This window comes from Galeopterus variegatus, unplaced genomic scaffold, assembly GCF_000696425.1.
Source record: "Galeopterus variegatus unplaced genomic scaffold, G_variegatus-3.0.2 Scaffold5691, whole genome shotgun sequence".
Taxonomy (NCBI): Eukaryota; Metazoa; Chordata; class Mammalia; order Dermoptera; family Cynocephalidae; genus Galeopterus; species Galeopterus variegatus.
In genome coordinates, this window is record NW_007731802.1 from 1 (window position 1) to 27,441 (window position 27,441).

At 45.6% G+C, this 27,441-nt stretch overlaps 1 protein-coding gene across 2 annotated transcripts in view; it reads left to right on the forward strand.

The window, feature by feature from the left end:
• The first annotated feature begins 13,973 nt into the window (after positions 1–13,973).
• The window catches only part of LOC103605264 (keratin, type I cuticular Ha1), a 42,694-nt gene continuing 29,226 nt past the window's right edge, over positions 13,974–27,441 (forward strand). The window contains exons 1-7 of one of the 2 annotated variants that reach the window (XM_008589839.1): positions 13,974–14,364; positions 14,569–14,651; positions 14,990–15,146; positions 15,974–16,135; positions 16,230–16,355; positions 16,533–16,753; positions 17,398–17,868. In XM_008589839.1, coding sequence (XP_008588061.1) covers positions 14,017–14,364; positions 14,569–14,651; positions 14,990–15,146; positions 15,974–16,135; positions 16,230–16,355; positions 16,533–16,753; positions 17,398–17,572 — 1,272 coding nt within the window. In that variant the 5' untranslated portion in view covers positions 13,974–14,016 and the 3' untranslated portion in view covers positions 17,573–17,868. Of the gene's footprint in view, positions 14,365–14,568; positions 14,652–14,989; positions 15,147–15,973; positions 16,136–16,229; positions 16,356–16,532; positions 16,754–17,397; positions 17,869–27,441 lie in introns of those variants that run through there. The other variant, XM_008589840.1, reaches the window with a different exon arrangement.

Below are 27,441 nucleotides of genomic sequence, written 5' to 3' on the forward strand. Positions count from 1 at the left end.
AGGATCGCGCTGTCTCCTGGCAGGCCGCTCAGACCCGTCGCCATCTTTCCTTGGAAACCGATAATAGATGTTAATAAACATTACTTCACTTAACCTTTATCTGCCCTCTGCAAACACTGTTTTTCACATGCACTGGCCTCTTCCCAACTGGCTTAACAAACACAGTGTGTGGCTTTCCCTTCTTGTCCCCTCCCTCTCCTACTATCTTACATGTTCTCCTAAAACAAACCTCAGTGATGAAGAGTGAACCAGGAAAAGCACCAGGACTTGCTTATTATACTGAAGAAAATGCATGGCATGCTGATTTTAAATGTGATAATTCCAACATTGGCTCCTCCCGAACTCATCAAATACCATTTTGGTATGTGGTGTTTCATTTACACAGGGCAGCAGCCACCACAAAGTGCATCGTTGCTGTGGAGCAGCAGTTGTGTCCTCCAAGTGAAGTCCCCAGCAGCATCAGTGTCCCCTGGGAACTTGTTAGAAATGCAGATTCTCAGGCCTAACCCCAGGCCTACTGAATCAGAAACTCTGGCACGGGGACTGGAAATCTGCATTTTTGCAAGGACTTTGGGTGATTCTGATACTGGCTAAAGTTTGAGAACCAGTGGTGGAGATGTTACAAAAATAGAAGCACACTACATTTTTTAGCATAGATGAGCACAAACTTCAGTTTTATGGGCTTTAAAAATGCTATTTTGGCTGTTTAGGTCTACATTTTCATGTCATTCGAACTCATTTGTTGGGGGGTCCGGCAGTTGGGGCAGGCCCTGGTCAGCTGCGAACTCACATTCTGCAGCTGCATCCTGCTCCTCCTGAGCCCAACACACATGTTTCTATTTCTGAGTGTTTGCCTGGGCTCATCTTTTTCAACTTTTTTCCCTAGAAAACCCCCCTCCCCATCTGGGCCTATCCAAGTCTTCCTTATCTTTAGTTCTGGATAAAGTCTCTTGGATGCCTCCCCTATGTCTCTAAGGCCCAGTGCCCTCTCCTTCCTTTGAGCGCCAAGACCTAGCTCTCCTGCTCGGAGCTTTCTCAGAGGTGGGAAATCCCCTTACTCATCTCTGCGCCCCCATGGTGCCTCGAGAAGGCTTTGCTATAGCAGGAGCTCATAAATCCTGGACATTTGGAGTAGGTCACCAGGACAAGGTGAATATCACCCAAATCAGTACACAGAATAGTTATGGGAAGTGTCCCCACAAGTCTCAATGACTGTAGGAGACCAACTGGTGGCTGGGGGGTTACCATGGCTGAACAGCAAGTGGCACTAGCCTAGTTCACACAAGAGTCCTTAGCAAGAAGATTTTTCTGAGCCATCTATTGACAGTCTTTTAATCTAAACTCATCAGAAATTCCATTCTAGGGCCCTGTCATAAGAGCGATAGGAACTACACAGTGTATACAGAGAAATATACCAAGATGGCAAGGGGGCTTAGCACCATGCTAAATGAAGAACTAGGAATGAGAAAGCTCACATCTGTCACAAAGAGCTGAAGGTCTGCCATGTGGCAGAATGATTGGATTTATTCTCCTTGGGACCCTATGGGTAGAACTAGAAAGCAAATTAACTAAAGGGCAAACTCTCTGACTGACTTGCTAAACTATCACAAGCCTGGAGCATCAGCACCCACCTGGCACAGCGTAGGTCCTCAGTAAATATTTGTTGAATGAATGAATGAAAGAACAAATGACAGGAACAGGCAGAAGTAACAGGGAGGCAGATCTGTGTCTGCTTAAAGACTTTCTGACAATCCCCTATAATGTGAGCTGCTTAAGGCAGAGCTAGCTGTTGTTTATCTCTGGAACTCGGTGTCTTGCACTAAGCCTAGGAGGCTGTTTATGAGCCACAGGACTGAGTCGGCCAATGATGGCGTCAGCCAGCCTGGAAAATAGTGGACTGGACAACTAGTTGGCAGGAGGTTATCAGAAGAGATTTAATGCCAGAGGGTCCTAGGCCAGAAGACTTTGGAATCCCTTTCAGCTTGGGCAGTCTGTTTTAGGGCCAGCTGGAGCATGTACTGCTGCCTCAAGGGCCCTACTGGTGAATTCACTCAGGAATGGGGTCAAAGGAGCATCTTCGTTAGCATAGACTGGAAGCTGGCTAGCTAGCTGCCCTTTTCCAGGGGTTATTGAACAACTGGCCACTGGCTTGTGTGCTTTAGAAAAAGAGAAGGCCATAAAGCTTCTGATATTCTGAGTGGGTCTGAAGATTAAGGAAATTTAAATTTTGTCATAGAGTCTCCCTAGCAATGGGCAATCAAGGCAGGTACATTTTAAAGAAATGCAAGAACATGTCAAAAACTGAAAATTCAGAGATCTTGAGTGCGTATCTTCTGCAAACAAGGGTGAGGAGGGACTCAAGCCAGGGAGACAGTCAAGAGGGTCTAACAAGGGAAGATGCCCGGATAGGAGGGGGAAGACCTGAGAACAGACACCATAAAGTGTTAATCACTGTCTGTATTAATTAACTATAGACTCCAATATACAGGAACACAATTTTATTTCTTGGGAATCACAAATTACCCCCTTTCATTCAAGAGTCTTTCTCCCATTTCCGAAACTGCTTATCTGTTTCTCATTTGCACAGGGAAAGTCTTAATTGACAAAATCAGTTTGATATGTTGTATTTTCATTTTAATTCAGTTTAAAATAGTTTTAAAATTTCTCATTGGATTTCTTCTTTGACCCGAGGTTATTGAAAACAATGCTCATTTTCAAACACCAAAATCAGTTTGGAATTTAGGTTTCTCTTCCATTGTTTTAGCTTGTGTTTCCCTGTAATACTTATGAAGGAAATGAGCATCTCATTTCTGTTACTTTCCTTTAAAAGGAAGCTGACTATTTGTTTTTCCTCATGTGTGACGAAAGTCAGCTCCTGGGGCAAATTCCTCCTTTCACTCACCTTTACCTGAAGATTATATGTGGATGGTCCTGGCATTGAAGGCTTCCCACAATCTGCACTAAATGCAACTTTCCAGTGCTCGTGTGTGCATCTTTATCATAAGCGCCAGCGTGGTAGACTATTTTCCATTTCCCAAACATGTTTGATTCTGTTCATTTTGCTGTCTCTGAGAGGTACTCTCTCCCCTAATCTCTCATGGAAAACATCATTAAAAACACATTTAAAAAATTCTTCTGGTCTCCTCAATGTGCACCTTTCTATCTTGAAATCTTAACAGCTCTCTCTCTCTTTTTCTCAAAATACCCACTCTTGTTACCTTTATAATATTGAGATCATTTACTTTCTTATCTCTCTTATTAAATCTAAGCCCCCCTCTCCATAAGCAGGCCTGGCTCAGGATTGTCCCACACTGGGTGCGCCGTACATACCTACCAAAACAAACTAATCACAATTTTTTCCTTTTCTCAATATGTCCGACAGACCAATACTTTGGACTTTGCAGGAGTGGGAACTCTCTGCGGTAGGAAAAGAATACAGGAGTGAGAGAGATTTTGAGGAAAGTTGAGAAGTCTCTTGTTTTTGGTTATTTCACAGATATCAGCTGGCGGAAGGGGAAAGAATTTCATAGGCACAGAAAGTGGGCTGCATGAAGAAGACCCGTTTTCTCTGTTTTCTAGGACCCTGCTGTGATGGGAAGCATTGTACGTGGGTTAAGGCCTCTTCCATGAGCTCATTAACTCTTTACAAGAAACAAAAATCACTTACTAATAGAGTGATTATATAATGATAGACACAAATATTAATGAGGAAAATGCCAGTTTTCTTGCACCAGTACTCACTACAAGTCTATATAAGGTCTATGGCAGAAGGAAGGTTCTGGCTTCAAGCAAATCCAACCATGGGCAAAGCAGAAGTCTAGCCTTTAACACATGACTTTCTAACTGCTGCAGCCCCCTCCTCAGTGGGTGGGTCTCCGAGGCCAAGGCTGCCTCCCTGTTTCTCTCTGCCACCCTGGCACATGCCAACTGTGTCCATATGGGGTCAACCTCTCCGGGCTAACCCAGCCTCTGTCTGCCCCACAGCTGCCACACTGCTTGTCCTTTGCCAGAGACCTGTGACATTCTCAGCAACATTGGAATCTGTGGGACCTACAGTTAACGCACCCTGAATGGACATGAGAAGGAGACCATGCAGCTCTGGAATGACTGCATGACCTGGAGAAGATGCGCCAGCTGGAGCAGGACAATGTGGAGCTGGAGAGCCGCACTCAAGTGTGGAGCAGATGCCATGGGTCCAGTCCTGGACCACCAGTCCTACTTCTGCACCATTGAGGAGCTCCAGCAGGAGGTGAGGTTTGTGTTGCACCAGATCAGAGGTCGCAGACCACTGCCTTCGGGCCAAATCTGGCCTGCCGCCTGCAGTTATTAATCGAGTTTTATTGGTACAAGGCCATGATCATTCATTCATTCGTTTATTGTCTATGGCTGCTTTTGTGCTACCATGGCACAAAAGTGGAGTAGTTGTGACCGAGACTGTATGGTCTGCAGAGGCTAAATAAAGTATTTACCATCTCAACCTTTCCAGAAAAGGATTACTGGCCCTTGCACTGGACATTCAGGGCTAGATCAGCAGGCCTGAACTGTGGGAAGAGAGTTGCTTGAGTGGAGGTGAGTGGGAATGCACGAAGGATGAGGTGTGGAATTGGTCTCTCCGGAATTCTGTGTTCATGCTTACTGAACTTCAGTACTTACGATTCCCGAATGGTAGTCACAAACATAATGTTAATTTTATGAAAACAGGCTAACTTCTGGTGCGGTTACCAGGGTGACAGGAGTATTTTCTAACGTCCTTGATGAGCCAGTGTCTGTCCATTTGGTGGCATTGGCCTCTTAAGCGTATCTGCTGCCTCTTTGATTATCCAGGGAATGCTTCTTAAGAGCTTTGGGCGCAGCAACCTGGTGAATTCTTTTGCATGTGTGGAAGACTTGGCTTGGTTCCCACTTCCCTCAAGCAGTTCCCGGCAGGACTCACTTAAATACTGACCATGGACACAGCTTAAACCTTGACTTGGTCTCCTTTGGAGGAACTTTCTTGTAGATGTGGATGCTGAGTGAATGAACATTAACCCAGGTGAGGAGGTTCTGCAAGCTTTTCTCACAGGTCTATGATAAAGAGCAATAGCACAGTGTCAGCTCTTCCAGGTGAAGTCTGCTAGAGAGCATTGGATTGTTCTCTGGGCCTGGCAATGTCTTACCAAAGAGGTCAAGAACAGGCATCCATGATTTTAAAATTTGCTTTCTCCTTTCTTTGGTATCACAGAAGGACTGTCTGCAGAACTCCCTGCGTGAAGCTGAGACCCGCTGCAGCACTGAGTTGGCTCAGATGCACAGCCTCATCAGCAACGTGGAGGAATTGGAGATCTGGGTCTCCCTGGAGTGGCAGAACCAGGAGTACCAGGTGCTGCTGGATGTCAGGGCCCACTGGAGGGTGAGATCAACATGTACTGGAGCCTGCTGGGGAGTAAGGGCTGCAAGTACGCACCCTGATGTTGTCTCTGTCAACACCATGTGCAAAATTAGAGACCTCTTTTTGGGAATGACCTAAAAGGCGTCCTGGGACCAGCTGGGGTTGGCATTGCAGTCTCTGTCTTTGGGGACAGACTTGCTATCCAGTAGGCCTGGCAAGCTCACATCTGCCTGGACACAGATGAGGTGTGCAGGAGCTCTTCATCCCACGCTGTCCATTTCACTGGCTGCCATAGGCTCCCTGCTGCTGGTCACTCCCACAAAGGGCTAAAACACTGAGCGCTCGGTGCATTTAGGTTTTGCTAGATTCTCTTCGGAAGAAGTATCACATTAACAGGGATTCTTCAAATGCCTAGCATTTTAAAGTGTTGCTAAGGCATGTGCACCAATTCTTCCATTTTAGTTCCTCCATAGCCCTGTGAAAAGTGAGATGGGAGGGTAATCCGCCCCTTTAAGTGATAATTATCATGAGTAGGGGCTTTGTTTAAATGAAGAGAGTGGCTGACGGCTGACGCCCGGCCTGGCCAGTTCTTGCTGCACAGGCCTTTCTGCTTTTCTCTCTGCCATGTTCCTCCCACAGGGAGGCAGCCCTGGCCTTGCACACAGGCACTCTGAGTCCCGGCCCCAGCTCCACTGTGGGCTCCAGGCAAGTCACTGCCCCTTTCGGGCTTGGAGGGACCTCTGAGGCCTGAAACTCCTTTGTTTTCAAGTTCTGAAGTGTCTGTATGCTCTTGTCTTTCATGCGCTTCTCGTGCCAGTTTCAAACACCTTTCTTCTCTCCACAGACATCCCTGCCACCCGGGTGTGACCCCAGCCTCCAGCACCTCTGTCCGGCCCCTGCAGCTGACACCCGCTGCCCTCCTTGCCTTCCCACACCTCTTCGGGCCTTCTGTGGGCTCTGATCATTGAATCGATGTTGAGGAGTGTTTACACGCTCCTCAGCCCAAGGGGCTGGAAAATGGGGAACGTCTCAGCTCCTTTGGTTCTGCTCTCTAGGCGTGTTCCCCAAGGCCTTACTGGATTTGTGCCTCCTCCCTTCAGGGTGTCTGGAGTGCTCCCTTTTCTCTTCTGTTGCTGCCTGATCTCTCCAAGTTGCAGCAGGCAATTTTGCTTTTAGTTTTGCTGATAAACTTCACTTTTGTGGCATCACCAGCATAGTTGCCTGCTGGTCTCAGTTTCCCCATCCCTTGCTGAGAGCCTTGCTGGGCACTCCCAGAGCCAGCTGCTCCCACAGAAGTAAAGGAGCAGGGGGGTTGCGGCTCACTCACCAGAGATGTGGAGAGCCAGAGAGGACTGGGGTTAAAAGTAGGACTGCAGCAAAATGCAACAAAGTGGACCAGAGAGAGAGAGAGAGAGCCAGCGCCTGACCATGCCTATTTGGAGCCAAATCCACAGACAGAGCTTTTGAAATACAGACACTAAGTAAATTTCCCTTTTATCTGGGTGAAGCCGCTTGTTCTTTGTGCAAAGGAAAAGCTCGAGTCAGGTCTTCCAGCCCCTCCCTATGATACTCGATTTAAATTGAGCTCCTGTAATCACACACCCCTTATGAATGAGGCACCGTGCTGGGGCTTACAGACACTGTGCCACAAGGCCCCACAGCAACCCTGCAAAGAAGGGGTGGCTGTTATTATTCTCAGCTGGTGACTGAGTCAAGACTCGAACCCCAGTCTCTTTGAACTAGATCCAAAGCCCATTCTTTGAAAGCTTTGAAGGGGAAAAATATTAAACACGAGAAGGTTTATCTAGGGTGGTGGTTCTACAAGTGTGTTCCTTCAACTAGTAGCATCGGCGTCACCTGGAAACTCTTGGGAAATGCAAATTCTTGAGCGCCACCCCAGACTTTCTGAATCAGCAGTCTGTTTTGTGGAATCATTAGGGGATTTTGATGTACACACAAGTTTGAGAACCTTTGGGTTAGGGGGTATATTTGGGGAGTGAGCCCCTGACTGGCCAGACCCTGTACATAAAGGAGTGGTCTTGCTCTCCTGATATGTCCCATGGGTAGGGAATCCCTCATGCCATTGAGATAGTCCCTTTCTCTTGCACATTACAAAACCCCCAAAATGTTAAATGTTGGTAATTTCTGCACCTGTCAGACTATCAGTCTGGAAAGGTCCAGAGAAGCGGACCCACAAAGCTCCCTGACAAGCTCCATTGGTGAGTCCTTCTGGCAGCTTCCTGGCTTGGAATTTTCAGGCAATAAACACATAAACCAGAATCTCCATATGTAGGCTGTGAACCAGCACATCTCTTGAATTCAGTGTCATAGCTGGCCAAAGATGAGAAGCATTGAATTCCCCGTCATTGGAGACGTTCAAGCAGAGGCTTTGTGACCTCCTGGGGGGGTTGTTTAGCACAGCACTCAGGCATCTGACGGGCTGGGTGAGATGGCTGTAGAGGGTCTTCTAGCCCCCAAGCCCTCTGACTCCCTGCTTCCTAGGTCTTACTTGTCAGTGAAGCCACAAGTATTAAAGAGGAGCCACCAAACCTACTCTAGGAACTGGTTTTTGTCTTCCTTCTCTGTTCTGTGAACTCTGAATCACAGTGGCTTGCTGAGAAATTTACAAGCACAGCTGATGTCTGTTTAATCCAGTCCATTCTGGTGCAGGGTTGTGGTGCAAGAGCGACCACAGTCCCAAGCCCCAAGCGTGGAGGGAGCTTAAGTAAGAATCTGGAGGTCCTGCCTCCAACTGCTCTCAAGCCCGGATTTCTATATTTTGGCCACCGTCCATGCACACAGCACTGATTTTCTCGGGAGGCATCAGGACTTCCATCACAGGGGGCTCAGGAAGGGTCGGAGGCTACATGCCCTCCCCTTCTCTCTGCCATGCCTCTGCTCTTTTCCCCTGGTGGTGGAGGTGTTGGGGCACAGGTGACACACCCCTGAGGCACTTACTCAAGAGCAGGTCTCAATAAGAAAAAGTGATCTTGATGAGTCTTAATTTAGCACCTGGCGCAATCACCCTCACCTCCTCTTTTGTACTTAAATAGCTCCTTTCATCCAACAGGTTCAAAGCTGTCTAACACAATAAATCCACTTATTCTTGCACAATGAGAGAGTAGGCAAACATCACTCTTCCCATTTAAGGGAGAGAGAGAAGGTGAGTCATTCAGTGGTTGCAGGATTCTTCTGGTGACATGAAGTGAGTCAGTGGGGCCCCAGGGTGATTGACCTGTGATTCTTAAGTTTACGTCCAATGTTCTGTCATTTATGATGAAAATATTAGCTTTGATGAGACATCGTGTGTGCATGCGTGTGTGTGTGTGTGTGTGTGTGTGTGTGTGTGAAGTCGTTTGGGCTCCTGGGAAGAAATGCTGGGCAGAGGGGTTTGTTATGCTTGGGGTGTGTGTGTGAAGAGCTTCCCCGGAAACCAAACAGCCCATCATTTCATCACCATGACTATCGCCACCACCAGAATCATCATCATCATCAGAGTGTACATCGCTCGAGCTCTTACTATGAGCCAGGCACTGAAATTTACTCATTTAATCTTTACAGCAACCCTATGAAGTCGACGCTATTGTTTTCCCATTTTGCAGATGAGAAGCTGAGGCTCAGAGAGTTTAAGTAACTTGCTCGAGGTCACACAGCTCCTGGGTGGTGAAGCCAGAATTCTGATCCAGGCAGTGTGCCTCTAGCAACTGTGCTCTTAACCACTGTGCTTTGCAGAGGCCAAGTCTCAGATTTTGTTGGCAGGATGACAGAACCATAATTAGCCCATTGTTTGGATTCCTTTCCTTGAAGGAAATGAGAATATTTATGTTAGAGGAACCATTTCTGAGAACTTATGCCACAAAGGTTGGTGTGAGGAACGAAAGTTCTATAGTACCTCAATGGAATTTGCAGCTTGAGGACCCTGGCAATGTTAATGACTAGGAAACACCAAAGGAGGTCAATTCACCCTTGCCATTACTAAAACCATTTTGCCTATTGAGGAAGAGAAGAGAAATAGCCAGAATCCCTTAGGGATATCCACCATTTAACCATTTGCAAAGCACTTTCACGTATGTTACCCCACATGAACTCCCAAACCACCTTGAGAGAAGCAGAACAGGCATCACAATCCTCTTTGTTCAGTGGGAGAAGTTCAAGCATAGGGAGGTGAAATGACCCCTCCGAGGTCTCACAGTAGGCAAGGGGCAGTGCCAGGCCAAGCCCGAGTCCCTCATTTCTGGTTTATTGCTCTTTTCTTGTGCCCAACTGCTGGAGGTACATCTGGGTAAAACTTCACATTCAGACCACTCTCAAATGCTGGGATAGATTTTATAGGGAAAGACATTTCAGGGTCCAGGGTCTGTGATCTTTCTAAGGGTAATCCTCCTGTGCTTTCTCCCATCCTGCAACGTCCTCCCCACCCAGACTCAACATTTTGGACTGAGCTTCTGGCCTGTGGCTGTTTCCTGGCCTCCTTCAGCTGAGGCTCTCCCTTTATGCTGGTTATTACACTCAAATCTCTCTTGCCTCCCTTTCCCTTTCTTTCCCCTGGTTCTTGGGCATCCTACACAACCTGTCCCAGCCATTCACATTGGCCTCCAAGGCCCTCCGCCCCGAGGACAGCTCTCTGGTCTCAAGGATGGCAGAACAGTGCCCGCTCACAGCAGGTCCACGTGCTGCCTCCGTTTCTCTCCACTGGTCTTATTCCTTTTTCTATATCTTCTTTCACATTTGCTTGCTTTACCACAGTCTCTTTTCTTCCTCTGCCGCACACCATATCCCTGGAACAGTTTCTCACATTGCATGTGCCCAAAGCCTTTTCCACTTGCTTTGGAACGTACCTTGATGCTCATGGACCCTATGGGGTGCCTCGGGGCTGAGGCGACAGGCTGTCACCACCGCCCACCCTGTGGTCTCCAAAGCAACACGAACCAAATAGCAAAACAACTAATTACCAGGACTGAAGAGAAGATTCTTAAAGAAAGTAGGATTAATGAGATCAGTTCTTTGAATCCCACCTCTGAGTCACCTAGAGAGTGGAACATAAATAAGTCTCCTGCAGGACACAGATAAATAATCCGAAATGGCTTCATCCCTTCACCTGAGAAGGATGGGCCGCATTGAAATGGCCTGCCTGGGGTGTGGGGCAGGAGTAGGAGTGGGAAGAAGTCAGAGGCGGGGAGGGAAGGGCCCAGTTCTATTACAGTATGTTAGTTAGCTGTGGGTCTGCTTGTCTGTGCAGCTGGACTGAGAGCTCCTGGAGGAAGCTCCACCCCACGGTGTCCCCTGCCCCTTGGGACTGTGCCAAGCACACGGTCGATGTTCAACAAATGACTGTGCATTTAATGTCACATGTACAGTTTTCTAATTACATTAAATACGAATACATTTCCAAATGTCCATCTCACACCTTTTAAATATCTCATCTCCTTGCCTTCTGGCTATTTCTCATGTATATTTTGGACCTATATTGGCCTGAATTGTTCATAAAAAGATAATCCCTTACCAGAACTATGGTTCTTCTGTTTCAGTTTAGTCCTGGGCTCAGCATAGAGAAACTGCCTAGCAAATGTGTTTTAGATTAAATTGACCCAGATGAAGAATGTGGGTTTGATTGTCCATTGACTGCTCAAGTTCTCTCTGAATGAAGAAAATTTGCAAATATTCCAATCAGGAAATCAGGAGTGTACATGAAATCTACTAGCCTGGGTGAGGTCATGGGGGTCTTACAACCCTGGGGTCCCATTTTCCCCACTAATTCAAGAAGCAAATTCACTCAAGCCTATTGAGATTTTGAAAACACTGCAAGAAAGCGGCTGCTTTTACAAGAAATGGCAGCATTGTGTTTACTCACCAGCCAGGCTGTCTGTGCTGTCCACCTTGAGTTCTTTTGCCGTGTCACCTTCTGTAGGGCAGCCAGAAGGGAAAAAAGGAATCCCCGGGGTCGCCGGCAGGTAGCAGAGATACCCTGTTCTCTCCTGCATCTTCTGTGTGGCTGCCGATTGGCCATGACCTGAAGCCAGTGCATTGATGACCATCTCTGCTCCCTTTTTCCTTTCTCCTCTCCACACCCCTTATTTGTTCGGGGACAGTTGTGTTGCTTCTTTTTGATTTTACGCTGCCTGGCTGTAGACAGCAGTGTATTTCTCAGCCACAGACAAATCTCAGACTGGATCATGGAGGCGATGCCCTAGTGTGGACACGCTGAAACACTGTCACTTCTTTCAGAGGCCTTGGAAGCTGTGGTCCTGTGTCCATAGATCTTTTATGAGTTATCTCCACTTACATCTTGCAGGACAGTCGGCAAGGTGGGCCTCTCTTCTGTCCATCCATTTAGCTTGTCTTGGCTACTTCTCAGCTTTGCATTCTCCAGGTTAGCCCACTGAAGGGGGGCTAGCTTTGTCTGATTTGTGTGGCCTCGCGTGGTTCTGAGGATTTCTTCCACGTTTCCTCCTTGCTTCTCCTTTCTGTTCTTATCTCTCCTGGTCTCCATCTCTCTCCATTTCTCTGATTTCTGCATTGTATGAAAATACTATTTTTGCTTTTTTTGTCAACCCAATGCTTGAAACTTCTCATTACTTGGAACCTAAACATCCTCCTTTGACTAGAGCCTCCATGAGGCCATGCTGGCCAATCAGATAAGACCAAAGTGCTTGGAGAGCACTGCTGGCATCTAGTCTGTGCTCAGGGTAAATCCTCCCTGAGTGGGGGAGAAAAAAGGTTGAGGAAATGCTCCCGCTGCAAAGCCAGTGCTTTGGAACAAGCTGACTAGAGCTGGGAAGCAGGAGGCCTGTGCTGGTCCCCACAAGTGAATGCTCCTCCATCAGACGCACAAACCTTTCCTTCAGCCCAAGCCCAGAGGAAATGAGACAGAAGCTCCCTACCTACTGCTGCTGCCCAGCCTTGCGTCCTTCCTCCAGAAAGTCTCAGTGGTACCTGCCTCCGGACCCACCTATTCCTCCCTCTTTAATTGTCTTGGAAGAAAACAAAGAAATTTTCTTTATTATAAGTCTAGGGCTTCTTTGTAGTGCTGTGGGGCTTTTCATCGGAATGGCATTATAATAAGCGATGATAATGGTCTTGGAGAGTGTAGATGAAGGGCCTTTTATCTGAGACTCAGCAGAGTGCCACATGAACGCTATCATGAAAGCTGGATGGGGAGAAGGACTCCAACAAGTTGTCAATAAAACTGCAGCTCTGGCTGGCAGCCAAAGCCACGGTGGATGTTGGGGTGCAGCTTCTGAGGTGCAGGTGACACCAGGTGGTGCCTATAATTATGCAACTTTTATGTATTCAGAACTCTGGCCACCTCTTCCTCAGATCTTTTGGTGCCTTCCTTGTCTTCCCAAATCAACCCCAAACAACTACAGCTTACCTCGCAAAATCCACGCTTATGCAGCATCTCAGCATTTTCTTTCCTGGTGCCCAGGACCCTGGATTCAATTACACGACCACAAAGCCCTCCTTTGGTACCTTTGTATCTCTGGTTCTTAGAGCAGGTTACATGTAAGCCAGTAGGGCTGGAGATGAGAAGCCCAGGACAGACTATGGCGCATCTTTCCGGTGTATTCACTTCACTTAGAGAATTAAGAAAAATGTCAGAAAGTTTAACTGGAAATTTAAAAGTGATTTTTTTTAATGTTAAAGCCAACATAGATATATTACAGAATATAAGGTCAATGCACATGAAGTTTGAAGATCAACTCAAGTGATTTTATGGGGAGGTCCTTTTGGGCGATCTTCTGACTTCCCTGGTGAAACCACTGACGCCGTTCTGATGCTGTGGATACCCAGTGGAAAAGTTGAGCAAACACTTCCTTATTCCTTTCTCTCACACCTGCCTCCAAACGATTTTCCTAGATAGTTTAAATGCATTTACATGGATTTCTCAGCTTGCATTTTCGGCCGTCTTTCAAAATTACCTCTTCCTCCATAAACTTTCCTATTCTCAAACCAACTATCAAAGCCTCTACCTTTAAAAATCTCTTCTCTACAATTCTCTTAAGTGATACAGGGGGCATCACATGGCCCCTTAAAACACAAACAGCTGTCTAATCTGTTTGGCTGTGGCCCAAACCAATCCTCATTGTCCACCTCAAGGCTTCCAAGCACCAAAGATGATGCTACATCATTTGAAGATTCTTCTCTTAAAGCACAGGGAAAGAGAGTCCACTGCTACCACTTAATGCCAAGAACCCATCTGTGTTTCTCCCTAGAAATACCAGGTGGGCCTGGACATGAGTATGGTTATGTGCCTGCAGGACCACATACCACTAAAGGATGTCATTGGATGGACCAACACCCAATTAATGAGGGCAGAGAGTTGGGCTGGACCGTGTGGCCTCTTTGAAGGTCTACCACAGAACTCTGATTTCATGGGTGTACTGCCTGACAGGAGTCCTGACTTAGCAAGAAACCCAAGTAAAGAATTTTATGGGACGAGGGACTCTTCTGAGCAAGGTAAATAACAGACTGAAGGAAAGGGCGTTTGAAAACTGGTAAAGAAGTAAAAAGAAAAATGACATTACACACTCTGTCCACACCCTCTGCAGAGGGGATATAAATGTCCCCAGAGGAAGGAGGCCCACAGCTCTGAGGCTTGGAGAACTTGCCTCTGTCTTTGGCCGGGCATCTCACTCCCTCCCAGCACCATGCCGTACACCTGCTGCCTGCCCAACCTGAGCTGCCGCACCAGCTGCTGCTCCCGGCCCTGCGTGGCCCCCAGCTGCCACAGCTGCACCCTGCCTGGGGCCTGCAACATCCCTGCCAATGTGGGAAACTGCAACTGGCTCTGTGAGGGCTCCTTCAATGGCAACGAGAAGGAGACCATGCAGTTCCTGAACGACCGCCTGGCCAGCTACCTGGAGAAGGTGCGCCAGCTGGAGCGGGAGAACGCGGAGCTGGAGAGCCGCATCCGGGAGCGGTGCCAGCCTCAGGAGCCCTTGTTGTGCCCCAGCTACCAGTCCTACTTCCGGACCATCGAGGAGCTCCAGCAGAAGGTGAGGGGCCTTGCTGTCATTTCTAAGCAAGGGGAGTTTGCTGTGATTCTCAATCTGCGGTAGAAAAGTGTGTTTCTTGCTTCTCTGCTGTTATGATTTCTGCTTCCCCTTTTTACCTTCAAAATAGCTTTTTAAGCCATGTTAAAGAAGTTGGTGGTTTCCTTTTTATTTTCCCTCCTCACTAAGCAATCTCTCATTCCCTAGATCCTGTGCACCAAATCCGAGAATGCCAGGCTAGTGGTGCAGATCGACAATGCCAAGCTGGCCGCAGATGACTTCAGAACTAAGTGAGTTGTTTAGAATTAGCAATAGTGTCCATTCCTTTTGTTTAACCTTCAGTTAAGGAAAAGGGATTTTTATAGCTTTACTGAAAAACAGATCAATCTGTTGGATGCGAAGGATTCTGCAGAGGAGTGGGAGGAACTAAGTGATGGAATTACAAAAGTAGATGAGGACTCAAATCAATCTGTTTATTTTGCGATCAATATTGGGTCTTCAGAACTCTCTGTGTTCTTGGTCAACTCATTGCAGAAAGTGGTAAGACAAGGAAAATAGGGTTATCAGAGATCATTCCTGCGAGTCTTGAGGATCTGACAGTTATTGCTCCGACCCTGTCCTTGGGCAGGTATGAGACAGAGCTGTCGCTGCGACAGCTGGTGGAGTCGGACATCAACGGCCTGCGCAGGATCCTGGATGAGCTGACCCTGTGCAAGTCCGACCTGGAGGCCCAGGTGGAGTCGCTGAAGGAGGAGCTGCTCTGCCTCAAGAGCAACCACGAGCAGGTGAGGCCAGGAATGAGAGATGAGAAATAGAAATCTGAATCATTTGTCAGAATTGAGAAAGAAGCCTGAATCAGCTCAGGCTGAGGCTGGCTTTCGTGACTTGGAGCAGCAGAATCAGGAGTACGAGGCTGAGGATGTCTTTATAAATTTCCTTTAAAAACAACAAAACATTATGATGAAAGATTTGGGAGAGAGAAAATGTACCCACATTCCCAGACAGGATACATCTTTCACTCAAAACTGGTGCATCACTTGAGAGCACCTCCACCTGCTTGCAATTGGCCACTGCGTTGCAGACCGAGTCCCAGCACCACTGTGTGTGCTGTGCAAGCTCATTTTTCTCCTCCAAAGGCCCCAAATCAAGCCTGATGAATGCGGGTCTCCACTCTTTCAGTCTTTGTGATGAGTGGTTAGGGACTCCTTCTCCTTTCTCCTGGAGAGACCATGATATGATTTTACTTCTTACTTGATAGTGAGAATTGTTTGATATACAATCCGAAGTTGTACAGCCAATTTTTTTCTGCATGCTGAGGTCCTTGCGGCAGATCTACAAACTCTGGAAGTTGCTCATTAATGAGCTCATCATTCCGTGGCATCTAAGCAAATACTTGGGAATTCTTTTTGGGGCCAAGTAATGTGGCACAGCGGTGGTGAAGAAGGAGCAGTGCTACACGCAGCACAGACCAGTTTGCCTTGAGCTGCGACACAGGCTCCCCTCGAAGTTTCTTTTCAGAGGAAATCGACTAACAGGCATCAACAAGCAATGTCATTTCTTAGAGTCCATTCTTCCTTGTGGATAGGAACTCATGCGTTTTCTGCATCTACAGGAAGTCAACACCCTGCGCTGCCAGATTGGAGACCGCCTCAACGTGGAGGTGGACGCTGCCCCCACTGTCGACCTGAACCGGGTGCTGAATGAGACCAGGTGTCAGTATGAGGCCCTGGTGGACACCAACCGCAGAGAAGTGGAGGAATGGTTCACCACGCAGGTGGGCATCTAAGTGCATGGCCACTCGGGACTCGAGACCCCCCAGGGCCCTTGAGGCAGGGTCTGATCCTGTCTTCTCCCCTTGGGTATTTCAGACCGAGGAGCTGAACAAGCAGGTGGTGTCCAGCTCAGAGCAGCTGCAGTCCTGCCAGTCTGAGATCATCGAGCTGAGACGCACAGTGAACGCCCTGGAGATCGAGCTGCAGGCCCAGCACAACCTGGTGTGTATTGTGCAGACCTGCTGGGGAGCAATGTGATGTTGGGGAAGCAGAGGCCCTGGGATGCCCTTTGGGTCACACGCTGTCCTCAGCTCTTGGAGCCTGTGGCTTCTCTGAATCCCCATGGAGAAACCCATTCAAGGAGCAGCTTTCTGACATTCTTTATCTTTCCCACCACAGAGGGACTCTCTGGAAAACACGCTGACGGAGAGCGAGGCCCGCTACAGCTCGCAGCTGTCCCAGCTGCAGTGCATGATCACCAACGTGGAGGAGCAGCTGGCCGAGATCCGCTGTGACCTGGAGCGGCAGAACCAGGAGTACCAGGTGCTGCTGGACGTCCGGGCCCGGCTGGAGTGTGAGATCAACACGTACCGGACCCTGCTGGAGAGCGAGGACTGCAAGTGAGTATGCAGCTAGAGGTGCTGGGTGAAGCCATACACATTCAGGTATACCACTCAGTTGGATACTGTGCAAAGTTTGCGGATCTTGGAAAGGAAATCATGCCTTCACACCAGACAAGCTCAGACAGAACTCAGAAAACATGATATGGCCATCATTAAAAACATAAAATGGTTTGTTAGCAAGAATTGTTTGATGTATAAACTGAAATCGCACAGCAAATTCTATGCATTCTACCACGATAAAATGTATGGTCACGTGATATGTGATCAAGGACATGTTTTACTTTTTATAATACGGTATTGTGTAGAGGGTACATTTCCATACAGTACTTTATTTGGCCGTACAATTACCACCAGGCAGGCTGCATCAGTATTCTCCCTTGTATAGGTGAAGAATCTGGGGCTACGAATGGGCAGATGTGGGAGTAGAAGTCAGAACTTCAGAGTTTCTGTCTAGTGCTTTTGGAAGTCTATGCTAGGGAGACCATTAGTGATTTGATAGTCAGCTTTGCAGCAGGGGGAGCCTGTGGCCTTGTTTGCTCTAAGCCAGGCCAAGTCCTGACAGGCATTGCACTCTTGAGATCTCTCTGGCATATGATTATGTCTCCCTTGACTCACCTTTCTGTGTCTGTCTTTGTCTCCAGGCTGCCCTGCAACCCCTGCGCCACGACCAACGCGTGCGGCAAGCCCATTGGGCCCTGCGTCTCCAATCCCTGCACTCCCTGTGCCCCTGTCCCCTGCACCCCCTGTGCTCCCGCCCCCTGCACGCCCTGTGTTCCACGCTCTCGCTGTGGGCCCTGCAACTCCTTTGTGCGCTAGAACCCAGGGGATGCCCGAGGAGCAAGGACACAGGGCCCAGGGCTCCAGAGCTTTGAGCTGGCTGTGGTTCACTTGACAAAAACGGCCTGGAAACACAGTTGCATGGCTGGCGAGGCCCCAGTGAGGCAGCCAGGAAACTCACCTGAAGCTCCAGCCACCCCAGCCTCTTCCAGACCATTCCTGCCCATCCTTTCCTTCACTGGGGTCTGTTCCTTCCTTTGCTTGCCCAGAGAACTCTCTCAAGTGCCAGTGGCCCTCCCTTGTGACCTCCTATTAAATGTGATTTCCCTGGCAAAGCAGATGCCTTTCTCATTGGAATTCATTTGTTTCAACTTGCTCATTACTAAGTACTCCGTAAAAAGTCACTTGAAAGACAAACCATATAATGGTCTGACTCTTGGGTCAAGAGCTGTTCCATGCCTGGCAGGCAGATGGATGTCCTGGTGCCCTGGACCCATGGGTGGGGCAGGCAGGCTGGAGGGCAGCGCAGTGGCAGTGCTGCAGCCCCTACCTCCCCTTGACCATTTTTGGATTTTTCTTTTGACCTGGACATCTCCCATGGCTGCTTGTACCCAAATCTGAACTGAAGAGGCATGAGTTGGGGGCTGGAAAGAGCTCTGGAAAATTCATCTTTTTTCAATGGGAGTTTTGGGTCCAGTGCTGTCTTATTCTGGGTTATTGACTATCCAGGCAGTCTCAGGAACACCCAGTGAAGGGACCATCTGGCTTGCCCTGCCACACCCAGAACTTCCTCCTTTCCCTTGTGTGGATGGGTCATTATCAGCCTGGGCTTCCAGATGCTCTCTTCCCCTCCTGGCTCTGGGTCTTGGAGAACCCATCAACTCTTCACTTGATACTTTGGCCTTTTCTGAATTTATTCCAATCAGCACCTGTTGAATACCTACTCTGTGCAGTTGCTGGGTGCTGGACTGGGGTGAGACACATAAGAAAGACACAGTTCCTGACTGCAAGTAATTTACAATTTGTTAAAAGGGATAAAACTAACCCCCAAGTAGTGCTACCAAGAGGCACAGTCCCCTGGCACTGTGAATAGTGAGGCTGGTGCTGGAAGCAAATCTCTGAGTACAGAAAGGGACAAGCACCAGGGCTGATGGCATCAGTGTTCATCAAGAAAGGGCATCTTTCTTTAACTTTAATGAAGATCCATAGAAGTGATAAGACTTCCTAAAACCTCAGAAGACCATTTTGATCTGAAAGGGTCAGAGACCACTCAGGCCTCTGACTTTTCCCATGAATGTACCCACCGCACAAGGTTTTCTGATTTCACTTTGGTGAAATGCAATCCTGTATACCGAAATAATCAAGTGAATTAAAATTATATATATATTTTTGATGAAGTAACTATTCTTTCTACCATAGTTTCTCCCTTGATTTTTATTTTAAAATTCTTATTTTTAAACTCAAGTTCCAGGATGGATTCAGATTTGTGCAGTTTGTTACTTGGCTTGTGAGAAGGCTCTCACCTAGAATTTCTTCTTTGCTGTGATTTGATTTCCTTCAAATCCAAGGTCAAGCTCAGTCCAGAGGCTCTCTCTAATTTTGCTTGTTCTTTATCCTACTTACATGAATTATTTTACAACAGTACAAAAGCAACCCTAATAGCTCCTGTGGTAGGCGGAATGATTGCTTTTCCCCTAACCCCCACTAAAGATGTCCACGTTCTAATTCCTGGAATCTGGGAATATATTAGATTACACACGAAAGGAATTAAGGTTGCAGATGGAATTAAAGCTGCTAATCAGCTGTCTTTGCGATAGAGAGATTCCTGATTATCCAGTGGGCCCAGTGCATTAACAGTGTTCTCAAAAGTGGAAGGGGGAGGCAGAAGAGGGCGAGAAGCAGATGGGAGTATGGAAAAGTTCAGAGCGATGAGATGTGAGGATGTGCCCTGTGCTTGCCGGATTTGAAGATGAGAGAGGGGGCCATGAGCCAAGGAGTGCAGGTAGACTCTAGATGCTGGAAAAGGTGAGGAGAAGGATTTTCCCCTGGAGCCTCTGGAAAGGAACACAGCCCTTGATTTTTTTTTTATTGTGGTGAAATATATGTAACATAAAATTCACCCATTTTAGCCATTGTTAGTGTACAATTCAGAGGCATTGAGTACAATTACATTGTTGTGCAATGATCGCCACTATCCACCTCCAGAACTTCCATCACCCCAAACTGAAATTCTGTACTCATTGAACAATGAATCCCCATTCTTCCCTCCCCCAGCCCTTGGTAACCTCCATTCTATTTGTCTCTATAAATTTGATGGTTCTAGGTACCTCATATATTTTTCTTTTGGACTGAAAGTAGGATTTAGTAGCAGGAGCAAGTAGGGAGGGGGCAGCACAGTGAAAACCCTCACGAGTGCAGGGACCACCACTTGTCCAGGGCGCCATGGTTGGGGATAGATTTCACCCCATAACCATCTGGGATGAGCCGCTTCTCGGCCACCACATCTTCGGATTCATCCACATTAAACTTGGTAAAGCCCCACTTCTTTGAGAGGTGGATCTTCTGGCAGTCAGGGAACTTGAACTTAGCCCTGCATAGGGCCTCAATCATATATGCTCTCTGTTCTGCAGCTTGGCGTAGATGGACATGATGATTTGGCCAATGAGAACCCTGGCCACTGTGCCCTGGGGCTTTCCAAAAGCCTGTCTGTATCCTAGACTGGGGACAGCACTAGGTCAGAGACATGAATGTCCATTGGAAAGGGCTGTCTCTAAGGTCCCTTAGGGCAACCCATACAAGCAACAGGCTGCATACACTACTGAGGCTGCTGTTTGCAGCCATTGCACACTGAGCCCCTGCAAAGCTAGGTACCTCATATAAGCAGAATCATACAATATTTGTCCTTTTGTGCCTGGCTTATTCGTTTCAAGATTAATCCATTTGTAGCATATATCAGAGTTTTATTTCTGTTAAGGACCGAATAATAACCCATTGTATGTACATCTCACATTTTGTTTGTTTATCCATCCGTCAGTTGATATCTAGGTTGTTTCCACCTTTTGGCTATTGTGAATAAAGCTGTTATAAACATTGGTGTACATGTGTCAGTTCAAGTCCCTACTTCTGATTCATTTGTGTATATATCTAGAAGTGGAATTGGTGGATCATATGGTAATTCTGTGTTTACTTTTTTGAGGAACCATTGTACTGTTTTCCACAGTGACTGCACCATGAAACATTCCTACCAGAAATGCACAAGGGTTCCAGTTTCTGCACATCCTTGCCAATAATTGTTATTTTCTGTTTTCTTCTTCTTTTATTAATGATAGCCATCCTAATGGGTGTGAAGTGGCATCTCAGTGTGGTTTTGATTTGCATTTCCCTGATAATGAGTGATGTTGAGCATGTATTCCTGTGCTTATTGCTCATTTGTGTATATTTTTTGGAGAAATGTCTTTTCAAGTACTTTGCCCGTTTTTAATTGTTTTGTTTTTTTTTTGTTGTTGTTGAGTTATATGAGTTTTTATAAATTCCGGATATTAATCCCTGTTACATGTATGATTTGCAAATATTTTCTCCCAGTCTGTGAGTTAACTTTTTCTCTTTTGACAGTGTATTTTGATGCACAAAAACTTTTAATTTTGATGACATTTACTCTCTTTTGTTGCCTGTACTTTTTGGTGTCATATCTGAGAAATCATTGCCAAGTCCAATGTCCTGAAGCTTTCCTCTATGTTTTCTTCTAAGAGTTTTATAGTTTTAGTTCTTATGTTTAGATCTTTGATCCTTTTTGAGTTAATTTTTATATATGGTATAGGACAAAGGTCCAACTTTATTCTTTTGCTCATGGATATCTGGTTTGTCAGCACCATTTATTGAAAACACTATTCATCCCTCACTGAATGATATTGGTGTCCTTGACAAGAATCATAAACGTGAGGGTTGATTTCTGGGCTCTGTGTTCTATTCCACTGGTCTGTCATTATGCCAGCACCACACTTTTTTTGACTACTGCAGCTTTGTATTAAGTTGTGAAATCAGGAAATGCGAGTTCTCCAACTTTGTTGTTCTTTTTAAAGACTGTTTTGGCTATTTGGGGTTCCTTGAAATCCAATATAAACTTTAGGATGAGTTTTTCTATTTCTGCAAAACATGTCATTGGGATTTTGATAAGGATTGCATTGAGTCTGTAGATTGCTTTGGCTAGTACTGTCATCTTAACAACAGCAAATCTTCTAGTCCTGAACGTGGAATGTCTTTTCATTTATTCATGTCTCTAATTTCTGTCAGCAAGTATTCAGCATACCAGTCTTTTGCCTCCTTGACTAAATTTATTTCTAGATGTTTTATTCTTTTTGATGCTATCACAAATATAATTTAAAAATTCCTGTTAGAATTTTTCATTGCTAGTGTATAAAAATGCAACTTGATACATTAATTTTAACACAGCATAAAACCTTGACGTTAGACCCATTTTGGACTTCTGACCTACAGAACTTTAAGGTGATAAACTTGTGATGTTTTAAGCCACTAACTTTGTGGTAATTTGTGACAGTAGTAACAGGAAATTAATACAGCTGTCATCTATTGACATATACTGTGGATTAGGCAAAATATTAGCAGCTTATCTTAATTGATTTTTACAACAATGTTGGAAATTAAACCCAGCATTTACATATGAGGAAACAGAACTTTGGAAACTTGCTCAAAATCATAGTTGGTTATTAGCAACTAAGGGATTTGAACCAGATTCTATCCATAGTTGCATGTAAGACACCACTATAAAGTATTGAGAAATATTTGAAAAAAGAATGAATACATTCATGTCAATGACATTCTTCAAAGTTGTCTTCTATACACAGATTACAACTGATCTTCGGCAAGACTCTTTAGGAATTGGCTTTATAGTCAATTATGAGTCACAATCATATGGAGATTTAAAAAATTACTAACTTGATTGTCCACCTTGTTTACAAGCCTTCTCTTTTAATGACTTCAAAGAAGTAAAACCCATCTTCAAAGGACAAAGGTTTGCTATCAGCAAACTGGATATTAAAAAGATAGGGCACAGATATTGCCAAAACAGAAAGCTCTACACATGCTTTGAGTAGAGACAGGATCCTGGAACAAAGGAAAATCCTGGCTGAGGTAAAGCTTATAGGATCTGTAAATTTGGCTATGTTGATTAAAAACAAAAGTCTCAATCTTTGTAGCTGCATCTTAATTTTGTAAATAACTGTGTTCTACATCCCCTTAAACACTTCCACGTGGCTTTTTAATTGTTTGCAGGGTGCTGTCATCATCATCAAATGCATAGCAGGACAGTGGGTCTCAACCTTGGCGGGCTATGAAATCACTTAGGGAACTTAAAAAAATGTTGAGGACCGAGTCTACCCTCAGAGTCTGGTTTAGGTCTGGGATTCAGCCTGGCCACTGAGAGTTTTAGATGCTCTACAGATGACAAGCTCATAATAAGCCAGGTTGAGATCTATTTACCAGAACCCGGATTCTAGTTCTGACTTACCCTCTTATCAGCTCTGTGTCCTTGGACAAGACGCATGGCTTCTCAGAACTTTAGTTTCCCCAAAGGCAAAGTGGAGAAGCCTATCTCTTCTCTACCTACTTCATGTCTTTGCCAGGAGGAGCATGCAAAGTTATGTTTATGGAAACACTTTGTGAACCAGATATTCTTATTAGGATTATTAATAATTTTGATTATTGCTGCCCAACACACAGCTAAGCTTTTAACAGTAGAAAAGTATGATCATCTTTTTTTTTCTTTTTGATGCATGACCAACAGTGGAATTTATACACTGTCTTACTGTTTTTCATACCACCATTTCTATCTTCTTTAAACTGAGTTCTGTACCAGGAGTGTATGCTCTATTCAGTATTATTTGATACTTTTTGGCCCCAGGCTCATCCTCTGATGGGTGCTCCAGGTCCTTCTCAGTTGGCTGGGTTATTTGGCATGTCCAGTGCTCTTTGGTGACCTGTTTAATTGGCTTCTGGGCTGTCCTCGCTTGAACCCTTCATTGTGCACATCACTCTTGGACATTTGACTTTTCTCTAGGCTTACCTCTTGACTATTTCTACTGATTCTTTTTCTTTCTGTTTCCTTGAACATTTTATATTTACTATAAGGTAGAGTTAAGGAACTTTCGTTTTCATCCTTATCCCTGGGGTCAAAGCCATTATTTGAGCTGCTACCAGCATTGCAAGGAAGAGCAGCAGGGCTGTCCAGGAATGCTCAGCATTTTCCTCTATAAAAGCCCATCCCATTACTTCCAGGATTCATGCCTCATGACAAGCTTGTGGGATTTGTCTCTTTTAACCCTCCATTTACTGAGGAGTAAAAATGTGCAGGAAGCCTAGGTGTGTCTCCTCGTCAGTGTGCTCAGAGCTGGCATCAGAACCTATAATCTCTCTCCTACATTTTCTCCAAGCTCCTGTGTTTTGTCACACCCTGGCCTAGGTCACTGTGTATCATTTTTCTAACTCATGGTATGTGTGATGGACCAGGCAGACTTGAATCTACTTACCTGTGTCATTTTTGAAAAGTTAAATTGCCCACCAGCATCTTAGATTCTTCATCTCTGATACACAGAGACAATAATGGAATCTGAGCACCCAGAGATTGGAGTGAGGATGGAATACTGTGTGTAGCTATCTGACCAGAAAGTGATCTATTGATATTTGTTTCCTTCCTATCTCACTGTCTGGGCCCTTTATGGGGTTAAAAGTTCCAGGTCAGGAGTGTAGGCTTTCTCCCAGGTTTTAAATCTCCTTACATCATGTGATTGTGCATTTTCATTTTCTTAGATGTTCAGAAAAAGAAATCTAATTTTTTTTTCCTTTATGTCTTTTTTACTGACCGGTAACGGGATCGCAACCCTAGGTGTTGTGCCCGCACCATGCTCAGCCAGTGAGCGGGAACCGGTCTCCACATGGGATCCGAACCCTCGGCGGGAGCGCTGCTGTGCTCCCAAGTGGCGCACTCTCCAGTACGCCACCGGGCTGGCCCAGAAATCTAATTTTTGATCTGGACATATCAACCAATTATGCAAAAAGGATGGCCATTTTCTTGTGGAGGAAAGTAAATGAGTGAAACTTGGTTTTAGTTCAGGAAGGTACCAAAGAGGCTAGCTGGATGTCTGAAGAGTTGGGCAGAGAGGCCTTTGGAGGTCTGATGGGGCATGGAGGGGCTGGGGAACAGGGCCCCACTAGGGATGAGAAGAAAAAACTATAAAAAAAGAGGGGCAATGGGCAGCCATAAATTCAAGATTTTCTTCCCCTCACAAAACCAGAGAAACTTCTATGCCAAATATAAGCTTTTTTTGCACTGTGTTAGGTATTTAGGCTCAGGAGTCAGACAGCTGAGTTGTTCAAATTCTTGTTCCACCATTTATTGGCTATATCTTGGGCAAACTCTGAGCCTTTCCCAATTTGTTTCCTTATCTATAAAATGGGAATAATAGGCCAAACTTACAGGGTTGTTGGGAGGAGCAAATGAGAAATGTGCCAAAGTGCTTAGCACCTTGTTTGGTATTCATGAAATGGTAGCATCATCATCATCATCATCATCATCATCAACAACAACACTGACGTCCTTATTACCAGTGCTCGCATAGAACTGTAAGGCTGGGGGATTCCCAGAGGGTAAGTAGAGCCCATTTTGATGCCAGTACCAGAAAGGAGGATTTGCTGGTAGTACAAGTCCAGGTGGAGTTGTCCTTTTCTGGAACCTCTCCAAATAAGATAACTAAACCCGCAAGATCAGGAACTTAGTAGTAGGGGACAATGGTCATCTGGCAACTTCCTATTTCAGCTAACAAATTAATATTAAGATTTGCATTTTTGTTGATTAACTCATGAATAGAATTCTGTGCCCCTAGTTCTTACAAGGTAAGTGAGTGAGGTTTGATCACCTCTGGGTTAGCAAGGGCAATGACCCCAGATTTCCGCTTAACAAAGTACAATTTTCACAAAATTCTTCTCCTGATCCACTTGGGCCAACAATAGAAAGAATAAAGTTTACAAAAATAATGATCGTCACCCTCTCCCCCAATTATGTTTACACACGTCACCTTACTTAATTTTCACAAAAAAATCTATGAGGCAGGGAGCATTATTATTACTTCAGTCTAAGAGATGAATAAAATAAGATTCAAAAAAAAGGAAACTGACTTCTCTGAGTTCATATTGCAGGTAAGAATGTGAAGCCAAATCATTTAACTTTAAATGTGTGTTTTGTGTGGAGTGATGTCACCAATAGAATAGGAAGCCTTGGATCCTCCTTGCCCCTATGGACACACCAACCCAATGACAATACACAGATCAATTCCCTTTGTGAGAAATCCAGTAACTAGTTGAGAGGCTCTTACACACTGGGTGTATGAAAAACCAGCCAAATTGAAACTGGTAGAAAAATTCTAGACACCCTCTCATAATAATCCGTACCCCCAATGCCATATGATTGGGAGGAAACCCCCACTCCCAGCTTCTCTGTGGGGAGGGAAGAAAAGGACTGAACCATGTATTTAATACTCAGATTTTCCTGGAGGCTGCCAAGGCACTGGCTTCTGTCTTGCCTGTCTTGGAGTACTGATGATAGCAGCATACTCTAGAGACCTAGGAGCCACTGAGAATGAGGATGATATATGTACTATCACGTTAACATTCACCACAGCCTCCTTCCTCTGGCCCAGTGAAGAGTGATCTGGCAGATAACCCCAGATCTCATGTTCTCTCTGGGAAGAGAAATAGTTAGCCCACATGTCCAATGTTCTGACTTTTCCAGGAGCTGCTTGAAGAATGGACTTCTCTCTCACCTACGTCAGAGTGCTGACAGTACCTGGCATACTCCAGATACCTGGAGGTTGTAAAGAGCAAAGATAGTGGTTTGGACTAAGAAAGGTTTGGGAGTCCCCAAGACTCTCAGGCTGAGCTGACTGGTGAGAGTCTTCTGTACAAGGCCAATTCATGAAGACTGGGAGAGGTGGCTGTTTTTTCTAATGCATAAATACTAGCACAAGGAGTTAAGGAAAATGAAAAACAGAGAAATATGTTCCAAACAGAGGTATAAGATAAATCTTTAGAAACTGACCACAATGAAATGGAGATGGTTTACCTGAAAGAGAATTCAAAATAACCATTATAAAGATTCTCTTTGAGGTCAGGTGAACAGCATGTGAACAAAATGAGGATTTTAACAAAGAGACAGAAAAGATAAAAAAGTACCATACAGCAATCATGTTGCTGAAGAGTATAACTGAGCTGAAAAATTCCCTGGGAGGTTCAACAGCACACTAAACCAAGTAGAAGCAAGGGTCAGCAAACTCAAAGACATTGGAAGTCATCCAGCTAGAAGAGCAAAAGGGAAAAAGAATGAAAATGAGTAAAGAGAGCTTAAAGGATTTATGGGAAGTCACAAAGCAGACCAATATACACATTATGGGAGATCCAGAAGGAGAAGAGAGATAAAGGAAAAAAATAATTAAAGAAATAATGGCTGAACACTCCTCAAATCTGAGGAAGGAAATGGACGTCCAAGTCTGGAAGCCCAATGGACTCCCAAATAAGATGAACACAAAGAAACCAGGACTGATACACATTATAATTAGATTGTCAAAAGACAAACAGAATTTTGAAAGCAGCAAGAGAAAAGTGACTTATCATGTACAAGGAACCCCCCATTAGACAATCAGCAGATTTTTTAGCAGAAACCTTGCAGGATAAAAGGAAATGAAATGATATAGCCAAAGTGCTGAAAAAAACAATGACACCCTGCTAACCAAGAATAGTATACCAAGCAAAACTAACTGTCAGAAATGAGGGAGAGGGGCCGGCCTGGTGGCGCACTGCTACAGTGCGCCGCTTGGGAGCGTGGCAGCGCTCCTGCCGAGGGT